We start from the raw sequence: 21,178 nt of genomic DNA on the forward strand, positions 1-21,178 counted from the left end.
TCAATTGGTAATTCTGAACCATATGGCAGGTGTTCGGGTTTTTTTTGAAGAAACAATTGCACTACACAGCTTCTGACAATGGTTGCTATGATTCGCAATTCAGCAGCAAGCCCCATCCTATATAAAATTGCATTATCATGATGCCACAGATCATGACAGTGCAGACAATGGCCATGTTTGAATGATTTTTCATAACTTCATAAACCATGTTTTATGAAGCTGTTGATGAGTGCTGTGGCCATAGGTTGGTCTCTTCTCTTTCGTCCATCCCTTGTTTCTTGCCAGCATGGAGATCTTGGTTACCATTAAACAATTGTTTATTAATCTCTTTCCATAAGGCATCCCAAAGTGATTCACAATATATATATGTTACATATATAAAAAGTTAAAATGCAATAATAACTATAAAACAGACAGCAGAACATACATAACATCCATTCAAATCCAAGCCCAATACAAACCGGGATAAAGTTTTTAAAAGGATTGTTGATAGGCGGACACTTTTAGCAGATGCTGAAAAGACAATAGATAAGGCCCCAGTCTGATTTGTAATGGGAGGGAGTTCCAAAAGGGAAGTGCTACCACACAAAAAGCCCAATTCTGAAATTGTGCAGAATGGACCTCCTGATAGGATGGTCCCATTACTGAGTCCAAGCACTGGTCCAAGGCTTGCATGGTCTCTCCCGATTTAGATGTTGCAGAGAACTAGAGCTACTGGTGACACCTTGGTCCAAATTGCCTAATAACCGCTCCCATGTTACGTTGCATCAGGGAGAGGATGGTGCTCTGGAGCACCACACAGCCCAACTGTCAGGGATGCAAGAGATAATCACCCCAATCTATTCTCTGCAACTGATGCTGAAGACAGGACCAAAAATACTGGAAAACAGTGCCTCCAATTCCATCACGCTGACCAAAAGCAATTCAGCCAGAACCACAACTGCAATGGGTCAAGAGAACTGGTTTCGTCCAAGATTATTTGCAACTGTTACACCACAATCATCTTAATCACCCAGAAGGGGGAATTTATGACAGGTGGTAGTTGTCACAAAACAATGGTTCCACGGTGGATGTTTTCAGGAGTGGTTGATTCATCTCCTCTTTCTAAATGGCCAGAACCACTCCTTCCCACCAGGATGCATATTGATTACATCCTGGACCCATTCAGTTATACTCACTCAGCAAGCTTTAATTAGCCAAGAGGAACAGGTGTTGACAGAACACATGTTTGGCTGCATGATTTATTTATAAAAATATATCCATATTGCAATTTCATGAACTATATCAAAGCAGTCTACAACAATTAGGGTTGCCATATTTCAAAAGGTAAAAATCCAGACACAAAAGCAACCCTGACAACAATCAAAGTATAAGAACAGCACAAAAAAATAAATCGTTGCTAGCACTTTGTCCATTGCATAAACAGTTTGTGGAGGTGAAGGTTGCTGTAAATGGGCCCTGGAAGGCACAATCCTTTGGAATCTTGTACAAGCAATTTATATAAGTATGCCTTATTCATTTCATGTGAATAAAAGATGTTTTCTTTTATGAAAGTGGTTCGTTTCAGAATAATGCGTCACATTTTTCTTCCCCACTAAACTACACTGTGTATGCCAATTAACATCTCCAAATGCTAGTAGGAAGCAGAATGTCTTATTAACACTACTTCACATTAAAATAAATGCGTACATGCAGCAGTAAAAAATGAATGTAGAAAAATTAACAATCCACTAGCAAGACAGATGGAAACTACATATCCTGTAATTATGTTTTGGCAAGCATAACAAACCAACACTGGAAAGCTCATTAGGACAGGTAATAAAATCTAATTCAAACAGAACATTCACCTATAACACCAGTTACAGTATGACTGTAATTTGACTACCCTCTGAACAATTTTTAATGATTGCTATCAGTTACTTCCTTTTTCTTTGCTTGCTTCATTTATATCCTGCCCTTCCTCTAAGGGAGGGATGAGGAAACTTTTGGACTGCCTACACTGGATCTTTACGAGGATCAGTCTCATGGGCCAAATTTGACAGAAAGGTGGGGTAACTCAGTGGTCAATCAAATGCCATTATGACATCACATTTGTCAAAGTCCTCTATACAGGGCTTCCAATGTGACTGCCAGATGCTTGGCTTTGAGATACTGAGTTGCGCATGTCATTATTATTTTGGCATTGTATATATTATTTAAATTTTCATGTAATGGGTGTTGAAATGCTGTCCATTTTTGTTAATTAGTTTTTGTAAACCACATACAGAGTTGTTTAGTTTGTGATTTATCTCACTGCATTCCTTGGGCATGGTACTGAACTTAGCAAAGGAGATGCTTGGGAACCTGCAATGGCTTCAAAGCCCCTTTATGTTTGCAAAGGGCTTTAAGAAAGCCCATACACTCCTGTATGAACCTCCAGAGACTCACACGACAGCAGTGGGGTTATGTAAATGTCCTTTGCAAAAGTACTTTTTATTTTCTGTATGCCACAACAGCAGCAAGAATATTGATAGCTAAGAATTGGAAAACACAAGAGGTACCAACTGTGGAAGAATGCCAATGATGGACTATATGGAACTGGCTGAACTGACTGGGAGACTGCGCGATCAGGAAGAAGAGTCGGTGGAAGAAGATTGGAATAAATTTAAAGTATATTTAAAGAAATATTGCAAAATTGATTAGTATGAAGTGATTTGGAAATGTATAGAAACTGCAGGTTTAGAATTTATAGGTTAATTTTTGAGGAAAGTTTAATATAAAGTGTGTATGAGTTGAAGGGATATAGAACTTGCTAAAGATGATTGTTAATGAAGTGCAGATAGGGGGAACTCAAGGAAGTCACCCTAAAATGTGAAGAAAAGATTAAGAATTGAGAAAGATATACTATTTTGTGTTTATTGTTATGTATATGTTATGTTGTGGTTGTTGTTTTATTGTGTTTTAAGTATAAAATGAATTTAAAAATTGAAAAAGAAAAAAAGTACTTTTTAAGTATGAAATCTGCTGTTTTATTGCTGTCATTTTGGTGTCTGTTGATGTGTTATTTTATATTGATTTAAACCCAACCTGGGAACTGATTGGTTGAATGGAGTTATATAAAGGCAATATATAAACTATTTAAATATTTGCATTAAAGAAACACAATGTCAAATTTATGTTGAGCATCTCGAGTGAATGCCATTCAGCCCTAGTGAATGCTAGCCAACCAATGCCATAAACTCTGTATCCCTGCATAGCTGCAATGATGCTACAACAGGAGAAACACAGAGTTCATAATAATAATAATAATAATAATAATAATAATAATAATAATTTATTTATATCCCACCCATTTGGCTGGGTTTCCCCAGCCACTCTGGGCGGCTTCCAACAGAAGAATAAAATAATTGATTAAAGATTAAAAGCGTCCCTAAACAGGGTTAAAAGTCGCAGGATCAGTTTCTATTGTCATAACCATCATTTGAGGTGGTGGTGGTGGTAATAATTTGCATAAAAGTTGTGCAGCAAAAAATATATACATACATTTAAAACTGTGCATAGTACTGACCTCTAGTGGTAACCTTTCTGCCTAAGTAAAGTTTTAATTAGAGTAATTTAGGAGAACGGTGAACCTGACGTTATAGCTATCACTCTTTCTTTAGACTAATTGGTGGACAATCTGTTAACTTCTGACTCCAAAAGGAACATTCTCTTCCATGCCAAGCATGCCCAAACCTGTTTTTCAAAGATCCATAATGCAAAACTTGGGCATGAACAGCACCACCTCAGATGAGTTAGTAGTATCAGTAGCCACCATCAGGCAAGCCACAAATGTTTCAGTCCCATAATGTCTGCTTACCACAGCCTTCTGCAACCTGACCAAAAATGTATATTTTAGGAGCTTGTAGCTAGTAAATCTTGTGTGTAATTTTAATGATGATTAATTTGGACATAGAAAAGCTACAGATTAAAGTGTGTCAGAAATCCAATTCTTCAGCCTGGAAGCATGTCCCCAGGTATTTCATATGAGGCTTCTTTAAGTGTTCTACATCATTTTACATTGAAACTCTGATCAAAAATAAACCACGTTCAGTGTTTTTTTAAAAGTTTCTTTAAAAATCTCTACTACAATAACCTTTACCCTAAGATAGTCTTTACCTGCCTGGAATTATTATTTTTAAAACATTCTGCAATGTAAACTGATGACAGAACATTCACTGAAGCAAATAAAAATACTTCAAACAGAAGCAAAGCATTTTGCACTAAAAAGTAAGGCTTTTCAAAGAATACAAAATGGGCATCTTCCCATTGCTTTTATGCAGTATTTCTCAAATGGACCCACAATTCAGCAACAGCTAACTTTTCTGCAGGTGAGTAATGTCATCTCAATCTCCCAAATCAGGTTGGGACAATGAGGCAAATGACAGAGAGATTCCCACCACAAGCGTAAGTGGATTAACAAAGGCATTTTACTAGGGGTCATTCAACCCAACTGTGTTTTGGTTACTGGTGGAAGACCTCACTTGCCTCCTGAAACTTTGCACTGCTCTCACAGGTGTTCCATATGCCTCCCACAAAGCAGCCCACCCCACACTTTGAGAATCGCTGGCGTACTGGGAAATAATGTAGGAGTTTAAAGTGTTACACAGTAGTATTTATGAAGTCTGTGTAACAATGAATTTAATAGATGGGTGCAATAAATTACTTGTTCAATACTATTTTATCGTTTTAAAATAGGTTTCCACCCACATAAAAAGCCTTTTGTTTCAATTATGTTATACTGCAATCAAGATTAAAATCTCACAGCGCTATCAGGCAGTCGAACATTTTTTTCTAACCACTCAAGGAGCATGACTGTATTACTCTCAGAACATTTCACATAGCTTGGGATGCTTTGTAGCTTCCCTCCCTCCAACTCTCCCCCCCCCCCTTACAAATTTAGCATTTCCCATTTATTTCGCCCTGGCATCAAAACTCCAACATATTTGCTTTAAGCTTCTGGCTTGAAGTGCCAGAATTTGTCAGGGCCCCTGAATAGATGCAGTATGCTGTCGCTGCAGCTTTCTGTTTCTTTCCCTCATCTGATGAATTGAAACAAGAGAATTTCATTTGTTTGTTTTAGAAAATGCTGTATACAATCATATCAATCCAATAGAAACATCTGGACTTTTAGCATCTATGTTAATGCATATCCCACAGAAAATAGTTCCCCATTAATTTAAAAACCAGCTGCATGCTTTTTACAGTGACAATAGAGCTGGATCGCATTCACATATGGCCTGCCTTATGTTATACAACCCTTGATGCTCTGCCCACCCAGTGTCTTCTGTCCCTTCCTGCCTCTTCAGTAATCCAGTCCCTTCCCAATGATCCAGCCTCCCCTAAAGAATTTTTGCTTCACCCCTGCCCTCCAGTGGTTTCCTAAAGATGCTCCTGTTCCAGTAGAATAACAATGAGGTAGATACAAACTGGGAAGTGTAAGCGCAAAGCGTTTGGTCTAGAGCAGTATAGCATCCCCTGGAAAGATGCTCTAGCCCAGGCATCCCCAAACTTCGGCCCTCCAGATGTTTTGGACTACAATTCCCATCATCCCTGACCACTGGTCCTGTTAGCTAGGGATCATGGGAGTTGTAGGCCAAAACATCTGGAGGGCCACAGTTTGGGGATGCCTGCTCTAGCCACTACACTCTGTGGTTGTACCTCTGAGCCATCTCTCTCTGTCTGTCTCCTGACAGCTGGATCACTGGGAAGGAATAGCGGGAAACAACAGGATCACTGAGCAGAAACACTGCGGCAAAAATGTGCTTCTTTTCTTTACTGCAACCATGGTATCATAGGAGGTGGGGCGGCAGAAAGGGACAGGCAGACAGTTATGGCAAATGAATGTGTGTGTGAATTAATAGAGGGGTGGGGTATGTGAAAAGAGAGAGGAAGAATTTGGGTGGCAATTATCTTAAGAACATCACAACTCCCTACCTCCCTACACAGACTCTCTTAAGATCACCACCACTCTACCATGTTTCATTTTTCCTCTCTTGAGATTCTTACGAGAGAAAAACAAAAAGAAAAACAATGTGGAGTAGCTATAGCCCACCTACCAGCAGCACATGCCTCCCAAGAAACTACCTCTGAGGAAATGCAACTTGACAGAAAAAAGTTGCTGACTCCTGACCTACAACAAAAAAGTATAATTCAGCAGAATGAAGCAAGCAAGTATGCAACTTTTTGTTGAAGGTGGAGCTGCTGGAGCAACTAAAATAACATGCACTCACTTGCCCACCTGCCTGCCCAGGTGATCTTTCTCCTGCTGTTGTGCAGTGCACTGGAAACATTTTATTGTTTGCTGTGAAGAGGGGAAAAATTCTACTCTATTTGTCAGTAGCCCGGGGGGGGGGCACACAGGAAGAAAGACTGTGTCAGAATACCCAGTGCAACTCAGTGCTAAAGGTGGGTTTTAAATTTTCTTTGACTAAGATGATTTTGATTAAGCAGCTTTATTTTCAGGGCAGAACTTTGGAAAGTGGGAGCATGTTTTATTTTTTAATGGAATGTAGGGACCTAACATACACAATCATTGCCAGATTAAGGCAACCCAACCCTGATTAAGGTTGGTTGAAGCCTTGGAGCTGTACTAATTTGAGCAGTGGTGCAGCAGTACATGACCCTCTAAACAGACTGATGCATCCATGTTCTGTAAAGGAATCGAAATCTCATGTCTATAATACAAACAGGAAGTTCCCATTTGCAGACATTTATTACCTCCTTCCATATCTTCACAACAGCCATGTAAAATAGGTTAGGCTGGACATTGGTAACTGGACTAAAGCAGGAAGTGAGCCAAAGCAATGATGAGATAAGTGCACATATTCTGAGTAACTTATGTTTTTCAAGGTTTGGGGAGTGGCAATGTTTGTTGTTTGTGACTGCTGTGAAACGGCATATGCTCAGGGTTTTGCTTTATTTTGTTTGTGATCTAACAAGACTTCCTTTGCAGTACTTCATTCCATGTATTCCTTTGGGGGGGAGGAGGAGGCCTCCAACCATCTTAATCAACCCTTAGAAGCTTTATGAAATGGAATTCTGTGCCTACTTAAATATATTGTGTGCAACATATTCCAGAACTATAACTCTAACTTGATGATTTTTTAGACAGAGGCTATCTATTCATACCTTTCCAAGAACTGCAGCTTGTTTGAAAATACTTTGTTTTAGATCATCTGCTTTCTTCAAATGAAAAGAATTCCTTTGACTCTGGATGACAAATACTATTTCTTTTAGTTCTGTGAATCAAAAATAAGTAATAATCATTAAAGGAGGGGGGAGAGACAGTGAATTTCAAGGTTATTGCAGACAGAACTTTTTAAAATTAAAAAAAATCAGTTATTCAAATAATTAACTTGCCCAAATAAGGATCTGTTGACTTTTATAAAACTCATGGAGACAACATGAAATAAAAGCTTTCATTTTAAGGATGGTATTGTCTCATTTGTTTCTGAACCAGGCTGAAAATGTTCATTAGCTTGCCACAGAGATTTCAATTCACAAACAGTGTTGTGTGAAAAATAAGACTCTCTGTAATTGTAAGCTGGTCACACAAATTCAATCAAATTCAAAAATTGTTTCTATATTGAGACTAAAAGCAATTACACTTTAACCTAAAGCAAACAGTTTCCATCAGTCAGTCATTTCTGCTGAAGATGAATCAAGCCCCACTGAAAACAAATCTAAATTTGTCTCATAAATGCAGAGAGAGTTCACATAACATTCTCAAAATATATGATGCTCTACTAAGCATATATAACAGAATCTATTGCAATTTCTTACAATGACCCCATCCCTCCCTGGTTCACAGCTGCCTGGTAATCACTGGCTGTTCACATAGTTTACAAACAAGTTGAATAAAATACCTTCTAATCGAAAAGTTGTCTAGTGATATATGGATAGCTACTCTTGCTGGTTGTTTGCTCATACTTAGTAGCAGAGATCTTAAAGTCAATGTAACTATATATGCTGTTACATACAAGTTTGTACAGCTATTCATGGTATCATAAACCAACAGGCATATGTATTGGGGTGTGTATAAAACGCTGTTACCTAAACATAGGATTTTCTTTGCTTTGGTATTACCGGTAGGTGTGAAACCTTTTTCTCCTTAAATAATCTATTTGTTCCTTTTCTGAAACTTGAGTGTAAAGTACAACTCCACTTTAGTTAACCCACTCTTTCCCATAATTCCTGTAGTATTGTAATACATTGAAATACAGGTGTTCTGTAGATCCTTCCTCATTATGCTCACCACCTCATTGTAATCTTTTAAAATTCCCTAGGAACCAATGGACAAAAATATTCAAGTTTGCAATACAGAAATTATAGTTTTATATACTGCTTTTCAGAGCTAACTCACAAAGAAGTTTACAAAATAAAGCATAATAATACAAAAATTAAAACTAACAAACAACAAAAAATAGGACTTTACTAAACAGTGGCATCTGTGACTGTGATGTGTTGGTCCTTCTACAATGGAAAGAAAAACACTTTCACTGCTGTAAATACAACCTTTTCTGTAACTGTTAACATACAGTTGTAAAATCACAAAGATAAAAAAAATAGTAAGATTACTATATACTGTAGGAAATTTACTTCAAATAATTTTATATATGTTAAAGAAACAGTGTATGAATCTCAACACTTATAATTCTCACACCAGAAACAGGCTTTAGGAGGCTTTCTAGGTTTCCGAATTTGGTTTTAATAAAAGCTTAAACTGCCCTTCTAATATAATATTATATTTGAAATATCTAACATAATGTTAAATTTCAAGTATCTGTGTGCTTCTTATAGAAATCAAAGGCAATCTAGTTGATGACTTAGCAATAGTCTTTTTGAAAGCTATGGCTCTCAGCATCCCTGCCAATTAGCCATGGTGGCTGGTGCTAATGAGAGTTGCAGTCCACAACTTCTGGAGGGGACTGCATTGGTTATCCTTGGTTATCCCATATTTGCCAAATACCACACCTGCAAAGTTTGCTGCATTTCTTAGCCATGATAGTGCTCATGCTTATGAACCAGCCAGTGCCAAAATCCACTAAAAATAATATTGAGATTAAAGGATGTTCCAAAAAAAGACTGATTAACTGGCAACTCTGCACAAATCATCTTGAGGGGCTGAAGAACTAAATGGATTAATTCTAGCTTATTATCATCTTCATCATGTTCAATCAGTAATCAGCTGGCAACACTGTAAGCAATGCTATAATTTTTACATGATCACATTTGTAAGAGTGGCAAATAACAGTGTAGACTACAGGTGAAGTTGAGAACCCCCCCCCCAAAAAAAAAATTAATAAAGCTTTAACTGCTGCTAGAAGAAATAGGGGAAGAAACATGGAAGGACTATAGTTCAGCGCTAGAGAATATGCTATGCCAAAGCCCAGGTTCAGTCCCTGCTATCAGGTAGCAGGTTATGGGAAATATTGCTGCTTGAGACCATGGCCAGCTGCCTCCAGTTGGAGTAGTAGACAATACTTAGTCAGATGGGTGGGGGAGTCTGTCCTTGTATAAGACAGCTACCGTACCTTCTTATATAAAAACCCACAGCTTTAGATGGCTTTTAAAGGGATATATATATATATTCTGTGACTAGTCACAATAGCTATATCACCATCTGAGGCACTACTGTACACCACCAGGAGCAGGACTGTATAGGCCCCCGCTGATATGAGGCAGCCAATACATTGCTGAACTGTGGCATTCCACGGGCCTTCATTTAGCATTGAGCACCCAGGACAAGAGGAAATTCCAGCAAACATTGGACAAAAAAGTCCAAGATTATCTGGAATTGGCTTTAATCTTCTTAGGCTGTAATCCTGTAATTTACCTAGGAGTAAGCCCCCTTGAACTCAATGCAATTTATTCCTGAGTAAACATGCATGCACTGTTAATGAGTGACAGTGGTGTGCACACGTGTGTGCATTATCTTTTGATTAAAATAAATAAAAAGTGAAAGCTAATTTTCTATTTCCCCCCACTGTTTTCTCTTAACCCAACACAAGTGAAACGTTAAATGCTGAGACCTCGATATACTGTAATAACAACCAAGTATGTTGGGACCACCTTTCAAAATAACTAGGCAGGAAGGGCACCCCACCCCAATGCCATTGAGTATCAACTACTGGGGAGCAGCAACTGGAGAGAGGCTCTTGCCTTTGTGTCCTGCTTGTGGACTGCCCAAAGCCATGTGGTTGGGAAACATGATAAAGGACTAGGTCAGGCATCCCCAACCATTGGCCCTCCAGATGTTTGGGACTACAATTCCCATCATCCCTGACCACTGGGTCCTGTTAGCTAGGGATCATGGGAGTTGTAGGCCAAAACATCTGGAGGGCCACATGTTGGGGATGCCTGGACTATGTGAACTAGTTTATCTGATCCAGGAGGGCTCTTAGGAGTGACAGCAGTAATGTCTCCAATGGCCCAAGAACATGCTATACAGGATAACCTGACAATGTATGAGATATACATGATTCAGTCTAACAGACATGCTGCAGATTGAAATACTGAAAAGGCTTACTTACCCTTGCTTATTTTAGTCGAGTTTCCACTTCTTTCTGACGTCTGTATTAAGATAATACAAACAATATAACCATACATTAAAATAAGATGTGATGGTTTGCTTAAAACTTGCTAACTAGCCTGTTACAACCCCACTCAAATAGCTGTGCAATCTCAATAAGGCATACTAAATCCCTAAGGCAAGAATTATTATCCCTATGTTGTATGAAAAGAGCTAAACCATAAAACATCTAATGGTAAGCCAGAGTAAAACAACCTATGGTTTACTGGGAATGAGCAATTGTGCTGGTGCATGCTCTTCAAATCACCCCTCCTTCCCTTGCTGTACCAGAAGGAAAGAAACCAGAGCACTGGTTTAGTGTCATGTGCAAACCAGCAAACTGTTTCTCTGCAACCATGAATGCTGGTTCGCACATAATACTAAGACAGCATTCTGGTTTGTTTTCTCCTGGTGCGGCAAAGTGAGGAGGGGGCATGGTTTGTGTGGCATGCACCAGCATTCTTCCCTGTTCCCGGTAAGCCACAGTTACCGGTAGTTTAACTCTGGTTTACCATTACATGTCAACTAGGCCAGAGACCAGAATCTTGTGTAAGACCATCTAATGAGTTTCCAGCTCAGGTTAACATTTAAATTCTATACTCACATTTTTAGCTGCTACGTTATACATCCTCCAAGTAACTAAGCTTACGTAATGTAGAACTGAGTTTATGTATATTACTTAATTTTTGTTTGTTAGAAATTTAATTGCATAAATATGTTATCAGTGTTACCATTCTAAAATGTTGTTTGATAACAATTAATTTGGACTAAATACCTAATAAAAAGCCATGATAACAATTAATTTGAAGCACCAAATAAAAAGCCATGAAATAAAGATTACTAAAATGCACACACTTAGAAGCGTCACACTCTTATGTGATATACAAGTAATCTCAACATTTAATGAGGCTATTAATCTATGGAAAAACCCTCTATCCAAATTATATTGCAACCTAAATAAATATGAAGAAAGGTTCCTGCAGAGCCCAAATAAAACCCAGTAAATCTAAGATTGTGTCAGAATTTGTGTCAGAATTTAAGCTTTGCACTTAAAAGCAAAGAGTTCACAGTCCCATCACCCAGGAAACCACATTCTAAAAATATCTCAGCTGCTATTCAGCAGCTACTAAACAAACTGAAATGAAGTGTGTTTCTCAGGATTGTCTGTAAATTGTGTTGACAAACTGGCCGCAAAGTAAAAGTAAAGAGGAAGCATTTTTCTGAATTCCCCTACAGAATCATAGCATTTGAAGAAACCCAATGGGGCAACTAATCCATGTTTCTGCCCTAAAGAAGTTACCATATTTTTCCATGTATAAGACGCCCCCATGTATAAGACCACCCCTATTTTTTTGAGAGTCCCATGGACTGCAAGAAGATCAAACTTATCCATTCTGAAGGAAATCAGCCCTGAGTGCTCACTGGAAGGACAGATCCTGAAGCTGAGGCTCCAATACTTTGGCCACCTCATGAGAAGAGAAGACTCCCTGGAAAAGACCCTGATGTTGGAAAAGATGGAGGGCACAAGGAGAAGGGGACGACAGAGGACGAGATGGCTAGACAGTGTTCTTGAAGCTACAAACATGAGTTTGACCAAACTGCGGGAGGCAGTGGAAGACAGGAGTGCCTGGCGTGCTATGGTCCATGGGGTCACGAAGAGTCGGACACGACTAAACGACTAAACAACAACAACTTTTTTTGAACCCAAAATTAAGAAAATGAAACCCTAAAATAGAAGTGAAAATCTGGATGATTGGCGGCGGCAAGTTGTCAATCTTTTGGGGGGCGATCACCCTCAAGTTTCCAGCAGAAGCAGTTTGCAGCAGAAGAAGTTAGCAGAAGCAAAGGCAGCAGAAGCCGTTTCCAGCAGAAGACGTTTGCAGAAGCAAAGGCAGCGCCTGCGGGGACACCACACACTCCCCCTCGGTGGCGGCTGCTGCTGCGGTGAAGCAGGCTACCAAGCAGGATGCCAAGGAAGAGCCGGGGGAAGGCAGCGGCCGCTCTGCGTCGGGCCATGCCGTCGAACAAACTGAGCTGAGGAAGGTGGTGAGCGGGCTGGGGGCAGGGTGGGAGTTTGAGAGGGGAAGAGGGGAAAAAAGGAAAGAAGGGCAAGGAGAGGTAGCTGAGGCAGCTCTCAGCGGTGGCGGTGGCAGCTGCTCTCGATCCGGTGGTCAAACCAGCGGGGGCTTCAGGAGGCGAGCCAGTCACCAGCATGCAGCCCGGAGGGGGGGGAGGGGGGACGGCAGCCTCAGCCCACCCAAGTCCAAATCCTGGACATATGCTTAAATATTTTAAAAATTCCCCCAGATGCCCATGTTCCGTTACAAGATGACCCCCATTTTTTTACTAATTTTTAAAAGCAAAAAAACTTCATCTTATACATGGAAAAATACGGTATATGTATACCCCAATACTCAGAGCATGGTGTATGAGCCAAATCCAGTTAGCGGAGTCTCTTCTGCTGATCTATTATCACTCTGCTTTCTTCTTTCACTCTGCCCCATACCCTTTCCTTTCACTTCCCTTCCCTACACTAAATCAGAAGCTCCCAACTGTGTAGGTGTATGAAGAACCTCCCATGCAAACCAACACAGCAGCACTTAATGCAAAGACTGAAGCCTCTTCTGAGATTGCAAACACTGAAACTTTCAGTAGAAGTGGTGCTTGCAATCCCCAATATGCAACCTATATAGTTGTTATAACTGGGAACATAGCTGCCAAGTTATCCCTTTTTTAAAGGGATTTTCCCTTATGCTGAATAGGCTTCCTCGCGAGAAAAGGGAAAACTTGGCAGCTATGACTGGGAACAAGATGTTATCAAGAAAAATGAATGGGTTATTGCACAGTGGGTGGGTGGATCTTGAAGTAAATAGACTTACGGTAATTGAATACCTGAGTGGAAATGAGAATGAGGCACCATATAGGCCTTTTTCTTTTTTTTTGCCTTTCAATCTGAGTGGGATCAGAAACTAACATGAATATACACTATACAGATGTGTCTGAAAAATGCTACCCACTCAACTGACCCTGAAATACCTGTACACAAGATGTGACACAATAGCATCACAGTACAATATAACTGAGGCTATAGCTTGGCAAACTTCTCTTTAAAAACTCTGATCCTTTGCTACCTCTAAATTAGAAAGCTCACCTGTCCCGCAATGGAAGCATATAAAATGAGGGTATACATGGCAGTTCACAAAACAACACATAGGACACAATCCTCCAAGCAGAGCTCCTATACATGCCTCTTTCACTTCAAGGAGACATACAGCAATATGGCATGGACAACATCTCCTCCAAAAATGCTAGCTTCCTGGAGCTGGGACACAAAATGTAGTACCTGTGACAGCTGCTCAGTCCTGTCCTTTACATCTTCTGCAGTGTTTAGAGCTAGAGCTGGAACATGGGAGGGAAAATGTTATCTACCTTTTTTCTCAAACTGGTATCTCATTTTCAAATTTGACAAATTATGTCTAAACAGGATTTTTAAAAAGCAATTTAGATAATAGTATCTCTTAAATGCATAGAATGCCTGTAATAATCTAATTCAACCACGAGACAATTCTGCTGTTTTCAAAAGTAGTATCATTTGCTGTAGCCTGACAATTTTACTCTCATGCATCTCTGGACAGAAAATCGTTCTTTGATGTGGAGCCAATTTATTTTGGCTTCAAGTCAAAACAAATCCTACACAGAAATAACATCTGGGCACTCCAGCACTTCAGAGTAATAATAATAAATAACAACATGGTAGCACATGGGGGATCTGAATTCCTCTTTACCCTTAGGATAAAGTCTGCCATTATTAGACAAAACCTCCTTCGAATCCAGGGTGAGTTCATGCTCCAGTTTTCCAGAAACAAAACCAGCGATGGGCCTCTGTTAAACTTTTTAAGAGTTGCTATTATTCCTGGGTGCTAGCTGAACAGCAGCATAAGTGCCACTAATTCATCAAAGTAACGCAAAATGAATTGTCATAGTTAAAAGTAGACAGCAGCAGCTCAGAAACTAGAGACTAAGCTTACATTATCTCACATGCTGAAAAAAGGTTTGTAATCTAGCCACAATTAGAATAGATTGGGGGTGGCTGACAGGTGGCACAAATTTCAGTTCTAGGAAATTACAATATTAAACAAGGCAAATATGAAGGGCAGAAAGTGGCTTGCCTATATGTATGGAGAGAAACTCCACCACCAACAAAGATAGGAGCCCAGACTGACTCCCATCCTAGGGAGCAACAAATAGGCACCAAGGGGAAACATTCTTCAACCAGGTCTTTGGCGGATTAATATTCTACAGCCTTTTAAATATATTTGTGAGAGTGAGGGTTATTGATTTATTATTTCTGTTTTAATAATTTATTTGTGCTTTTATCTTGCATTTTTATCTTATGAACTGCCCTGAGATCTTTTGATTAAGGGTGGTATATAAATCAAATAAATAATAAATGTTGGCTCATTGAAAGATCTAAGGAGATGTAGTCTTCCCTTCACCTGCCAGATCACAAGCCAAGATCACATGCCTGGGCCACAAGTGAAGTGTGCTTGTCTTGGCTGTTTATGAGGAGTGAGTAGGTAAGGTAGCCTGCCCTGCTGCTCAGTCTGCTTCAGCGCAAGCCCATCCCCACCTACTAATCCTGAATGGGGTTGTAGTGGAGAGTTCCAAGGAGATGTTTGCCCCAGGGTATAGCAACTGTGGAAAAGGTGGATTTCATATTGGGGGTCATTAGAAAAAGAAATGAAAATTAAAAATGCCAGTATCATAATCCATGGTGCAACCATGCTTGGAATACTGCAAACTGTTCCAATCATCTAATTTCAAAAATGATATTGCAGAGTTGGAAAAGGTTCAGAAAAGGGCAACAAAAATGATTAAGTTGCTGGAGCAATTCATGTAGGAGGATAGGTTACAACATCTGGGGCTTTTTTGTTTACATGAAAGCCAAGAGGAGATACAGCAAGCCTGCAACTTGTGTTCACTTTACTTGTGCGATTGCAACCTTAGGTGTTTGTGGGTTAGGAATTATTGGAGAGCCAGGGAAACTTGTCGCTCTCTGTCCTCCATTTATTCTCCCTTCCCACTCACATACCCAGTGGGTTTTCCTCACTTACTGGGCTTTGGGAAGGGTGCAGGAGGGCTCTAGCAGTGTGCCAGAGCCTTGTGACATCTTCCCAAAGCCCAATAATCATGGTAGCGCATTCTTTAATGAACTCTGGGAAGGAAATGTAAGGGCTCTAGGAGAGTCCCAGAAGCCAGTAGGGAAGGGGCTTTCTTCTCGCTTCTCCTCTGGGAAAGTAATGGGAGGGCCCTGAGACCACACCCCAGTAAGCAGCCCTCCGCCTAACAGAGAGACGTTTTTGCTGGTTCCTGACTTTGCCCCATTTTGCCTTTGAATGTGGAGCCCCTGAACAAAACCCTCTAGCATGCTAGAGTTGTATATGATAATGCACAGTGCGAAGAAAGCAAATAGCGGAATATTTTTCTCCTTCTCTCATAATGCTAGAACTCGGGGGCCATGAAGCTGAATGTTGGAAGATTCAGGACAGACAAAAAGTACTTTTTTCTCACAGCACAAGCTATAGAATTCACTCCCACAAGGGCTAGGCGACCAACCTGAATGGCTTTAAGAGGATTAGACAAATTCATGGAAGATAAGGCTACTAGCCAAGTGATTGATTCTGCCCCCATTCCCATAATCCAGAATTGTTTACCAGCTATGTTTCTTTCCCACCCTACTTTTAAACGACAGGTGAAACTCAGAAAATTAGAATTTTCAGTACAGGTGAAACTCGGAAAATTAGAATATCGTCGAAAAGTGCATTTATTTCAGTAATGCAACTTAAAAGGTGAAACCAATATATGAGATAGATGCATGACATGCAAAGCAGGATATGTCAAGCCTTTATTTGGTGTAATTGTAATTATTTGTCGTTAGGCGGGTCAATTAATTAATGAAATGTAATAGCGATGCTTATTTTTGTTTATTTTTGTCTTTTTGTAACTATTTGTTTTATTACTGTGGAATTTCCAAAAGCAAGCATTTGTAAAAATTTAAAAAATAATAATAAGTTGCATTACTGAAATAAATGCACTTTTCGATGATATTCTAAGTTTCCGAGTTTCACCTGCATGGAATGCAATCTTCAGCCTGTATCCATGAGGAGAGCATGGCCAACAACATAATATTCACATGCCACCGAGGAAAGGAGCCATCTGCTCTGAGAAGTGCTTGATTCTCCACTATATTCATCCTCAGTGTTTGGAAGGGATTTGCATGCATACCACAACTCACTGACTAGTAACAGTCTGAGAATTAACAGTGGTGATAGGTTGATTTTAGTGAGAACCGAGTCCATGAAAGGGATGAGCTGTGTTATGCAGAAAAGCTCTTTGGGGAATTAACCATTTCAAGTTTGACATCCTTTAAATTTATTAACATGCTAAATAAGTAGGGACCATTTTTTAACTTCTGAAAGGTCTCCACTAGGGTAAAAAGCAACTTCAGAAATGTTCTGCGTAAATTCCTGCTGTTGTGTATCAAACAATTTCAGAACTACAGGAGATAGATCAAGAGAGCAGAACAGAAATATTCAATAAGTGTCTGCTAATATCCCCCCTTAACATATTTGACTGGTCTGGGTCCTCTTTCCATGGTAATTACAGCTGTTCCAAATATTGCACTCCAAATGATGGATAAAGAGGCAGGAGTCAAAAGTATAATGAAGAGGGTGGGCAATTCATTTTAAAAAAGGTGTTTAAACTAGAGCCTGGAGATAACTGCTAACACTTTCCCAGCTGACTGAAAGCAAGAGAGATTACATTGCTGGATGGAAGTTGCTAGACACAGAAAGGAGCCCACACTTGCTCTTCCCCTGCACCATAACTTATTAGTTTCATGCTATAGCTTTTTGTAGCCATGAAGACAGGCCTAATACAAGCTTTCATAATTTATTAAACATATTTAAGATATATACTATGGACAAAAATATTACCTGTGTCATAATACAGTATGTCAATTTATCAGAAATCAGCATATGGTTGCTGTGCCTTTAAGTATTCTGGGAGCAAATCTATAACAGATCTGTCACAGTTCATATTATGTCTGGCATATAAGTAATTCCATATAAAAGATTCACAATGCTGACATTCCACATAAATCTGTCCTTTAAAATGAAGTAAAAAACTACCTAACAGTCACTACACACTAAAGCCACCATCACTACTGAAAACAAATGTCAATATTCATGCCCCTGAATGTCTTTGTAAATAGCTTGGGGTCACTTTTGTGAGGAAATATAACAATAACAACATCATCACCATCATCAAATGAAATAAAGATATTAGCAATTAAACAGACTAAGAGAACACATCTCTAATAGTCAAACTTGGAAAGACATAGTTTCAAAGACCTCCTAGATGTCTCTCAACAACATTATGGTATAACTCAGTATGTAAAATCCAATGGTTGCTCATTTTGGATTTAACAAATTATACCTAGAGTAAGAAAGCAGTTTAGATAATAGGAGCATAGAAACGAAACTCAGGAGATCATGTGGAAAGCCTCCATATCCTGTCAATTACCACCCAAGCACATTTGTTATACCTTAATTCTAACTACCATGAAATAATTTGAAATGCTATTTTAGAAATTAGGGATGCAATCCTAAATGCACTTACTGTTCAGAGTCATACTAAAAATAAATGGGACTTACTTCAGAGTTAACAAGCTTTGAATAAGGTTACAAGAGTCTTAATTGTGTTTTGAACTTAACAAATTAAACACTTTGCACATGTAAACTGCAAGGCACCTCTATGGCCTCTATTTTCAAGGTCAACACACAAATGCTGTTTTGTACAAACCTTCTATTACTTAGAAAATAATATATTACATTGTAAAATGTATTTCAGTGCAAACCCTCTACATAAACATGGAATTCACAGTTCTTTGCCTTTTGCACGCAAGTGAGAGGCCACATATGGAGATGTGAATTAAAATATGCAGCAGAAATGCTGCCTGGCTCATCATAATGTTTAAATATCTCAAGCAAGCACAGAGTCTATAATTTATAAAAAATAATAATACACATGAACCCTGAAACAAATCAAGGATCACATACTAGTCTGGATAGTAGGACAACTTTTTTCCACTCCACAATACAGAAGAATCCTGTAAGGAATTATTTATAACTTCTCCCTCTCAAAGCACAATCTTATTTACATATAGAAAGCAGTGAGTATCACTTGAGTTCAGTGGGGCTTATTCCCAGGTAACTGGGTAAAAGACTGCAGCCTGCCAGGTTTGACTCATAGAATTTTAAAGTTGGAAGGGACTCCAAAGGTCATCTAGTCCAGGAGTCGGCAAAGTTCTTGTGGCTTGGGCTGGTTCACGGTCCCACAGCCGCCGTGGTGGGCCAGTGTGTGTGTGTGCGCGCGCACACGCGCGCACGCATGCACAAATGCTATTTCCAGTGCTCCTTCTGGCACGGAGGAGGTGTGTGCAGTTTCCCATTGGCTGCAGGAGCTTCCTGCAGCCAATGGGAAGCCAGCCAGTGTCACGGAAGGCGGTCTCCGCTCTGCTCTGCGCCAGTTTAGCATGGCACACGGGAGCCAACCGAGCAGGCAGCAGAGGTCCCCAAGCAGGTGGCGGGGGTCCATGGGCCGGTTAAATGACCCCCATGGGCCTCTTGTGGCCCATGGGCCTTAGGTTGCTGACCCCTGATCTAGTCCAACAGGAATCTCAACTAAAGCATCCATGACAGCTATCCAACCTCTGCTTTAAAACCTCCAAGGAAAAAGAGTCTGCCACCTTCCAATGAAGTCCATTCCACTGTTGAACAGCTACTACTCTCAGAAAATTCTTCCTGGTGTTTAGTCAGAATCTTGTTTCTTATATGTTGAAGCTATTGGTTCGAGTCCTACCCACTGGAGCAGGAGTAAACAAGCTTGCTCCATCTTGCATGTGACAACCTTTTCAATAAGAACATGTGGGTCTTTTCCTCCTTGTTTCAGACAGTACTTATCCGTCATTCCTTTAACTATAAGCCCAGAGCAATTCTCACACTTGCTGCTCCAATGTTTGGATTCAAAAATTGACCCATTTGATGACTGAAAATAATATTGGTTTATAGAAAGTACCTTTGTTGGGTGTTATATTGGACTGGATGTGTTGAATAATTTTCTACATATAGCAGACAGATGAAGAATTAGAAGTTCTCTTTCTCTCTTCTTTGTCCTTTCTTTTTTCCTTTCTTCTTTTCTTGTCATCTTGTTTTTCCCTTTTTCTTTCTGATCTGATCTGGTATTAATCTTTGTATTCTCTTCCAAATTTCAGTAAGATATATTCAAAGCAAAAAAAAACCAAAATGTTGACCCCAAATAGTTATTACTACTTCCTAAAATAGGCACCTGTTTTCAGCCTTTCAAACTGGGAGTTCTACCTAATTAACAATAAAAATATTTGAAGATTGTTGAGGTGGAAGTTTCAGTCCACTTGGCAAATAAGCCCAGTTTTAGAACTGAAATAGTCTGAGATGTTTCAAATATTTTACTGAATCATCAGCAGTTCAGGGATTAGATTCACAAATATTACACACCAGTGTAACAAAAAAATCCAATATAGAGTGCTCCTGTTAAGTGTTCCAGATAGTTAACCATGTCGTCTTTTAGGGCACTCCATTCATTTCCCCTCCTATTCAATTTTCCACCATCACCCAACAGGCCACAGAACACATTCAGTTCTTATTAGGACATTTCCAGTGGCTTTTCCCAAAGATTTTAATACTCCAGCTGTTTTAATAGTCCTGTTGATACTGCCCTCTTGTGCATGAGTGGTGCCATAATGGCTAAATACATAAATGCACTCAAGCTTGAACACTGGAAATAGAGTAGTTTGGATTTGATATCCCGCTTTATCACTACCCGAAGGAGTCTCAAAGCGGCTAACAATCTCCTTTCCCCTCCCCCCCACAACAGACACCCTGTGAGGTGGGTGGGGCTAAGAGACTTCAGAGAAGTGTGACTAGCCCAAGGTCACCCAGCAGCTGCATGTGGAGGAGCGGAGACGCGAACCCGGTTCCCCAGATTACGAGTCTACCGCTCTTAACCACTACACCACACTGTACAGTGTAGAGGGAATTGTATTTATTTATTTCATATATTTGAAGTTACCAGTGCCATTTAAGCAATAAATGAATTACCAGTGAAGCACTTGCCCCTGATTTTGTCAGGAATGAGAAAGAAAACCTTCGGTTGACTCAAAACAGACCTACTTCATGGATATGACTAACCTGAATCCATTAATTTCAATGGGTCTACTCTTAAAAATATGTGATTGAATACCACCCATTGTTTCCAATTGAGCCTTTCTGCAAATGGAAGGAGTCTCTCTGATCTAGCAGAGACCTCTAGTAGTGGAAGAGATGCAAACAGCAAATTTTGTCACATTCCCCTTCCCCTTGCCTGCACAACTAGAGTGGTTCCCAATTAGCTAAGTACTACGGATCCCCTGTTTTTCAAAAGTCAAGCCACGGACCCCCTACCTTTGAAAATGTTGCTATTCCAGTGGTAGTTTCTGTTATGTGTATG

General features: G+C 39.7%; 1 protein-coding gene across 3 annotated transcripts in view; it reads right to left on the reverse strand.

Moving 5' to 3' along the window:
* B3GLCT (beta 3-glucosyltransferase) overlaps positions 1-21,178 on the reverse strand; it is a 70,461-nt gene that overhangs the window by 39,453 nt on the left and 9,830 nt on the right. Inside the window, exons 2-4 of one of the 3 annotated variants that reach the window (XM_035114907.3) lie at positions 10,554-10,593; positions 7,150-7,259; positions 6,078-6,151 (exon numbers count right to left, since the gene is read on the reverse strand). Coding sequence is in view for 1 of the 3 variants with exons in the window: in XM_035114902.3 (XP_034970793.3) it covers positions 7,150-7,259; positions 10,554-10,593; positions 13,935-13,990 (206 nt within the window). In the remaining 2 variants the exon portion in view is untranslated. Of the gene's footprint in view, positions 1-6,077; positions 6,152-7,149; positions 7,260-10,553; positions 10,594-13,934; positions 13,991-21,178 lie in introns of all 3 variants that reach the window. The other 2 variants (XM_035114902.3, XM_088668235.1) reach the window with 2 other exon arrangements.

The sequence above is a fragment of the Zootoca vivipara genome, chromosome 4, assembly GCF_965207765.1.
Source record: "Zootoca vivipara chromosome 4, rZooViv2.hap1.1, whole genome shotgun sequence".
Classification (NCBI taxonomy): domain Eukaryota; kingdom Metazoa; phylum Chordata; class Lepidosauria; order Squamata; family Lacertidae; genus Zootoca; species Zootoca vivipara.